General features: G+C 37.5%; 1 protein-coding gene across 5 annotated transcripts in view; it reads left to right on the plus strand.

The window, feature by feature from the left end:
- LOC137992480 (ubiquitin-like modifier-activating enzyme 6) overlaps window positions 1-7,500 on the plus strand; it is a 55,681-nt gene that overhangs the window by 10,495 nt on the left and 37,686 nt on the right. For 2 of the 5 annotated variants that reach the window (XM_068837833.1, XM_068837829.1), the window contains exons 2-7: window positions 1,711-1,813; window positions 2,772-2,866; window positions 3,016-3,044; window positions 3,245-3,339; window positions 6,322-6,430; window positions 6,644-6,724. In XM_068837833.1, coding sequence (XP_068693934.1) covers window positions 1,770-1,813; window positions 2,772-2,866; window positions 3,016-3,044; window positions 3,245-3,339; window positions 6,322-6,430; window positions 6,644-6,724 — 453 coding nt within the window. In that variant the 5' untranslated portion in view covers window positions 1,711-1,769. Of the gene's footprint in view, window positions 1-309; window positions 353-583; window positions 694-1,710; window positions 1,814-2,771; window positions 2,867-3,015; window positions 3,045-3,244; window positions 3,340-6,321; window positions 6,431-6,643; window positions 6,725-7,500 lie in introns of those variants that run through there. The other 3 variants (XM_068837831.1, XM_068837832.1, XM_068837834.1) reach the window with 3 other exon arrangements.

A 7,500-nucleotide genomic window follows, 5' to 3' on the forward strand; every position in this document is an offset into this window, starting at 1 on the left:
AAACCCTTCCAAAATCATCATGGCAAATTGCCTCGAAATTACAATATAGGAGCAACATGAGAAGATTTATTATTCGAATTTACAGACGTCATAGCTTCCTTAAAGTATTGGGAAAGGTTGGAAATCTGTCTCCTTTTAGCGGTGCTACAGCGGTTCAAAGTCGGCCAAAATCCCATACATTTACTGTAAATTTAGCTGTATTTGCCCCCCAACCAAGATGGCGGTAAAAAACCATGGAAGGGTGTATTTATTGGTCAAGGATCACAATAGGTTGATTTGCAGTTTATTATTATTTTTTCTGTATGAGAAGGGCCTAATTGCTTCCCTTGCATTGGTGGACCCTCACAGTCAGGTACTCTACCTTGGCAACATAGTCTGTTTAATAGTTTATAATGTGCCTTTTAGGCCACCTAGTCAGACATTCCAACCCCTTTTGAAGGAAAATAGGGAGTGTGTAACTTTTGTGCTGAAGGTGCGAGCCTGGGGTTATTCCCCCAGGAAATTCTGCAAATTTAGTCTCTTTCAAGTGGCATTTCCTGCATTTTGACATCATTTTTGTCGTATTTTATAAGTCTTTATTCCTGCCAATGCTTGTCCACCATTTTTGGAGCTGCTAAATGGAGTAAAACTGCTGGCATTATAAGTCTGAACAGCACAGCGTGTTAAATGGACAGACTGGGCGAGACATTATAGGTAATTAGAAAGTGTAATACGTAGCGTTTTACTCGCAGATCGCAAAAAAAACTTAAGGGGTACTCTACGAAAATCGCACCTTTCCTATCTAAGCCAAGTAGTCTGTATGAGAAGAAAAATGCTGTTTACTTTTTTCAAATAATTATCTCTTTTCGTTCCAGAGATATTCGAGTTTTTAAACTATGCAAATTAGCCAAGTGATGACGTCATACACTCAACCAAATTTTGTTCAAATATGATGAAAAGAGATATCTCAGCCAATTTGTATCAGAAATTTTTCATTTTTTGCAGTAAGATTCTACTAAATGTTCTCCACAATATGAGCTTAACAGTTCTGTTACCATGGCATCATACTGGGTTCCAGACCTCCCCCATATTAAAAGCTTTCCTGGCCACCTTTGGCATTCCATTTTGATATTTGCTAACAGCACTGCATGATCCAGCAAGCATATAAATATGTTAGCTCGAGTTTGTGGCCTTGTTTAACATTTTTCAAGCTGAAAATCACTAATATATTGAAATTAAGTGGGTGGGGACTGGAAAAGAGTGAGTTGCCATGGGAACAGAATTTTTTATAGCCATAGATGTGTTTCCTGTAGAACTATTAGACCACCAAGTTTCAATGGTCTGCGCTGCAAATTGGCTACGTTAGCTCTATTTATATACTCAATATAACATTGGGTTGAGTGTATGCCATCATCAGTCATCTCATTTGCATATTTTATTCATTTTTCAAACTTAAATATCTCCGGAACCAATGCAGATATATGCAAACGGTAAATGGCATTTTTGTTCTTTTATGGAATTCTATGATACACTCAAAAAATCAAGGGGTAAAATTTTGATCATAGTACCACTTTAATGAGACTATTTTTTTCACACGATATTGTTTAAAGCTGAATAGCTTGTGGGGTCATGAACAATATGCAATCAAATCAAATTAATACATATCAAATCATAACGCTAATGCAAGAAGGATAACTGCAACTTGACATTTTGCTTGGTTTTCCTCTGTAGAACACTGGGCTAGACAGAGGTAGTTTTTCTGTTACGATCAAAAGGCTTACGTCATAATCATGGCTGGTGCAAATGACATTGAGATTGATGACTCTTTGTACAGGTAAGATAAAATAATGTTAAAATATTATATTACCTAACCAGTAATACTCATTATTAAACATTGGTGTCACCAGCTTGATTTTAATTGGCTATAAGCATGCAGCTAATTCTTGCTTTCTCTGTTTCTCTTACATCATACCTACTGAGACAATAGATTTCATATAATGACGTGATACCTTATACAGACATTATAGTTTTATGCATGCAGAAGTGATGTCACTTAACACACTAACCAGCAGTTTGTAATTCAAGCAAGCAAGCAATTCTTGGATACGATTTTCGCATGATAGCAATAATTTAATATCGAGGCCTCAGTTTGTGTTATCCGCCTCAGCCGATAACACAGATAACACAGTTCTTTGGTCTTGATAATTATCGCTATCATGCTCAACCTTATCCAATAATGTTAAATGGCATATAAAAAACTCACTCGGTGAATAAATTATCGACCCTGTTTGAGAATTAGAAATTATGAATAGGAGAACCCCTTACAGGGATTTCAATAACTTTTGAAGTAGATGTCTGGGCTAATCAGTGTAAGCGGCAGTCACTCTTGTCCTTTTACAAGGGGTAGATTTAAAATCAAGGCAGAGTATAGCCAGCAGTGAGCGGCAAATTTCTAACAACATAGATGGTATCCCACTGGTGACCGGCTTCTAATGAAACCTCTACCCTTAGATTCTCAGTTTGAGGAAACTTGGGCTGATTTTGTGAGCAATAGTATTCTTTTTCTTAGCTTTTGCAGTAATCAGGTCTCATGATGCAGGTTAGGGTTTAGCATTTTTTGGCTGGGGTAAATCCAGCAGTTTATCTTTACTTAACAAGCAGAGGTAAGGGGTCCAATTTTTGACTTGTTGAAGGTGGGAAGAAGAGCTGGGTGGCACGTTGTGACACTTATTGAGATCAGCGGGTGTCTTAAATCTGTAAAAGCTACTTAATTGCTGTATTTTATTGAACAGTCGTCAACGTTACATGCTTGGTGATGGAGCAATGATTAAGATGGCACAATCTAGTGTGTTTCTGAGTGGTCTCGGTGGACTGGGAATTGAAATAGGTAGGCTGCAGAATTAATATGACAAACCTCAAAACTTATACCATGGTATAATTATGCTGTTTTCCCTTGAACTGAGGCTTTGTGTAATCCAAACTAGTATTATTCACACAATGTTTGTTGTTTTACCAGTATCTGATTTTTTTTTCCAGCAAAAAATATTGTTCTAGCAGGCATCAAGGTATTAAAATAATTCAACATTAAAAGTGAAGCAACTTGACGTACAAATGTACTTTTTGAAATTTTTAATTACAGTATGTTTATGTGAGGTGTAATTATAATTATTTATTATTATTATAATAATTTTTTCCTAATAATGAGAATAATTTGTGCATGTACAAAGCTAAATTAAATATTTTTACCTTTATGTTATTATATTAGTCTATTACATTGCATGATACCAAGATCGCTTGTTCTCAAGATCTGGGAAGCCAGTTCTTTTTGAGAGAGGATGATGTTCGAAACAGGAAGAACAGGTAACTCCATAAACAACTTGTTTCTGGTAGACTGTTAATGTATTAGTAAAACTTTAAGCACTTACTTGGCATCTACAGAGTAAATCTCTTGATCTCCCACGAAAGTCACTCAATTCCCCCAGGTTTATTGGAAAGTTTATTCAACAGTTTAGTCAGAGGTTACAGTGGATTTCACGAAACTTTTGACAGGCCATTTGCAAAGTTCGCTGTAAATTTCATAAGTTCGCTTTGAACTTGCGAATTTCATTACGTAACTGTCAATCAAATGGAAAACTCGAAACGAATTTGGGAATTTTGCGCCGAACTTCGTGGGAATGAACACTGAACACGCATCACAAAAATGTGTTGTCTGCAGAAGCTGCTAACTACTGGAAAGGTACCGGTATATTTTTATTTTCAATGGTCATTGATTCCTGTGGAATAACGCTGAATTTCTTGAAAGAATATAAACCAAGATCTTAAATTAAGCTGCAGCTGATCGATGCACGCGACGGGACATTCTCTGGCAAACACTGAAATGTTATTCTCTACCAGTTTGTTTTGGATTCCACTGCTGTAAATGCTGGGATTGGATGATGTAAATATTCACATCATTCAGCACGTGCTGACTGAGTCATATTTCTTCATTTGTTGTCTTCGATATTCCCTCTGCGAACGAAAATGTCAACACTTTTGGCCATGGTTTGTTTTGGAAGTCTCAGTTCCTGTCTTGTTTGAGATGGTCCTTTCCATTTTAACCAGCTTTCAAGAATTTTCTGCCCAACAAAACTTGGAATTGCCTTTCCTTTCACAGTGAAGGCACTGATTTCAAAACAACAACCGAGAGCAATGGTGAAATTACTTTGCCACATTCGCACGAACTTCGGCACGAAATTCCCAAGTTCGATTAAAAGTTTGCCATTTGATTGACAGTTACATAATGAAATTCCCAATTTCGAAGTGAACTTTGGGAATTCATAATGAACTTCGTAAACCGCCTGTCAAAAGTTTTGTGAAATCCACTGTAATTAAGATATAGGAGATATTATGGGAATGGATGTGTTCAGTTAATGAAAGTTGGTAAAACATTTTGCCAAGTTTGCCATAAATTTTGTTTCCCCTGCCAGTCCTGGAGATTCTGAGTCTCAAGGGTAGTCAGAGGAGGGGAAGGGCGTTGGGATCTCCAGGATCGGATATCATTGGGACGGGGCATGTGTTCCCTAAAATTTTGACTAACCTTTTTTAGCCTAGCTGTTCCTGATGTCGAGATCTGTCCAGGAAACAATAAATTCAAGGCTGTGCTCTAAGGAAAATTTCGGGGAGCCCTTTGGGATCCCAGCCATTTCAGCTTGGGTGCCCAGCCCTCCAAGTTGGTCACCCGAATTAATCAAATTATTATTCATTTAATTAATTATCTGAGATCAACGACACAGCAAGATCTCTCTCTCAACAAAACATTGCTGCTTATACAGTAACTGCTCTTGTGATCGTCAAACTCAATAGTGCGAGAAAAACCTGCAACCCGTCAAATTTTTCACGCCATACTTGAGAAAGATGAGAAAAGTGGCAATGCCACCAATGTTTTTCAGGTTTTAAAGTGAAAAAGTAAACATTGCAGCAGGTTTGTGTAAAAACGTTTGGGTCTAATACAGGTAAACCTTTTTACTGGTTAGTAACGGGTTGAAAATAAATATTCAAAACGTGAATCAATGCCGCTTGATTCCCGTGGAGCTTTTGTGAAAACTGCATTCATTGAAACAATGAAACCACCGTGACCCAAAGGCTATCAATTTTTTTTTTTAGTAAGTCATCGTGATCTGGACGAAAATCATCCCTGTCAGGACAAAACTAAAGTATTTTTTCCTTATATTATTAGTAAAATGTTTAGTGGAATGAGCTTTTTGTAGATTCAGTCGAAGCGCCAGTCGCAGTGTTATTTGTTTAGGGCACTCAATGATTTGTCACAACACCAAAGACAACATGGGATTGCTCTGTTTCTAAAACAACAACAAATAACATGATATCTTTCCCTTTTTTATTTTGTTATTTCATTGACAGGGGAAAAACAACCATAACCTAAATATATTTTAGCCAAGCTGGCGGCTTCATACAAAAAGTAAATTAATACAAAAGTAAATTGCACCGCTTCGCCGGCTGCGCTTTACCGTTGTCAGATCAGAAGTAACAACTCTTTTTTAAAACTATAACCAAGAAATGCCAAACGCCACGTTCCAAATTTAATGCTATTTTTTGAGAAAGAATCGAAATATGTGCTGCCGCGAGCCGTCACATGCAAAGTCACGGATTATGTTACATGTGAAATCACTTGGAACAGCCTTTGAACCGATTGTTTCGTACAAGAAAAAACCTTTTCTGAGAGGTTTCGTAAACTGTACCACTAGCATATTGAAATTTTTAGCCGCCTTATGTGCTAGAAATACAATAAAGCAGAGTGCCCGTCTGGGCGACTGAGTTATTTTTCTCACTTGCGTGAAGCCAAATGTTAGTCGCCTCAGGTGACTGGGTGCCGTTAGAGCACAGTCTTGAAATTAACCTAGGTAGTTTATTAAGGTTTTGTGTGGGAGGTCATTCAAGTTATGCAGCTGGGCATGTTTCCATATTTTAAGTGAAAGGTAGTGAGTAGAGAAGGTAGTATTAAGTAGGATTGACCAGGTCAATTTACTTGGTGCCCAGCCCTTGAACCACCTGTTAACTGCTCCATTGTGTGACCATTACTGCTTGGTGTAATGTATGCACGTTATAGCTTATTGGTTTCTTGCCTTTATTAATTTATGTGGGCTTAGCAACGGGGCTGGAGAGATATGTGCAGGAGAACACCATTTTGTTTTAAGCGATAATCTTATAACATTGAGTATGATTTTAAAAGCCAGCAGTCAAGATTTTACACTTGGGTGGTGATGAAGAATCTTGAATGAAGTAAACTAATTAAGCTAAACTAAGTGCAACCTGTTATGAACTGTAATGGTAATCATCATTGTTTAGGGCAGAAGCCAGTGCTACACGACTTGCAGAGCTGAATCCATATGTTAAGATACAGACCTCAACTTCCTCAATCAGCAAAGACAACTATGATTTCTTAAAGCACTATCAGGCAAGGAATGCATTTCATTGCTATACTACATGTAATTGTAATGTCCCTGTTAATGTTTCAACATAAAGGCAGCTGTATTATAAGTATGTTTCCAATCTGGCTGGGAGTGCACACTAGATCTCTAACTTCAGGGCTCAGCCATATAATAATTAACAACAGTCTTGTTCCCTCATAATAAAATTATTTGTCATTAGAATCTTTTCTTGTCTTCAGTGCGTGATGCTCACAGAAGCACCGCTCAGTGTACAGCTTGAAGTAGATATGTTTTGCAGATCTCAGGATCCGCCAATTAAGGTATTTTCAATTGATGTCCTCATTGTACTAGGAATTCTTTGAGACTATTTAATAGTTTGTTCTTGCTTGAAAAATGGTTCTTGAAAAGTCTTTCCTAATCCTATTTTATTCTTTGTCAGCCATAAGTTACAAAAATGAAATAAATGAAGTGCATTCTATTTACATGTACTTTAGTACTGTTACAATTTTAGGCAGTTCTGTGCTTATGAAAACCAAAACTGAATGTACTGTAAAAATCCATGAATAAGCTGCTCCTTTTTGTATCAAAATTGAGGTAAAAAATAAGGAGATGCGGCTTAGGTACACGGATCCATCTGTGGTTGGAGTTCTGAATGGCCTAATTAATATTCTTAAAAAGTGACCTTCCAAATTGGGCGTGTGGCTTATTACATGAACACGCACCTTTACATGTATGTCACTGCCCCAGCCATTCTGCAACCCTTCCGATTTTTATCATATCCTCCCGATCTATCACGAAATTCTGAAAACAAGGGAAAAAATTGCTTAAGTTTTTTTTTTGTGACCTGAGTGTACATGTAAAACATTACGTATTACACTTTCTTGTCCTATAATGTCTCGCCCAGTCTCTCCATTGAACAGCCCGTGTTGTGCACACTCGCTCCATTTAGCAGCTCCAAAACGGACAATCATGGCAGAGACTCCAGTGGTATGATGATGCAAATTGCAGGAAATACCATTTGAGAGAAACTATATTTGCAAAATTCCCTAGGGAGGTGTGTACCTCCAGACTCCCTTACAGGCTCGCGCCTTAGGCG

Source organism: Montipora foliosa, chromosome 2, assembly GCF_036669935.1.
Source record: "Montipora foliosa isolate CH-2021 chromosome 2, ASM3666993v2, whole genome shotgun sequence".
NCBI lineage: Eukaryota > Metazoa > Cnidaria > Anthozoa > Scleractinia > Acroporidae > Montipora > Montipora foliosa.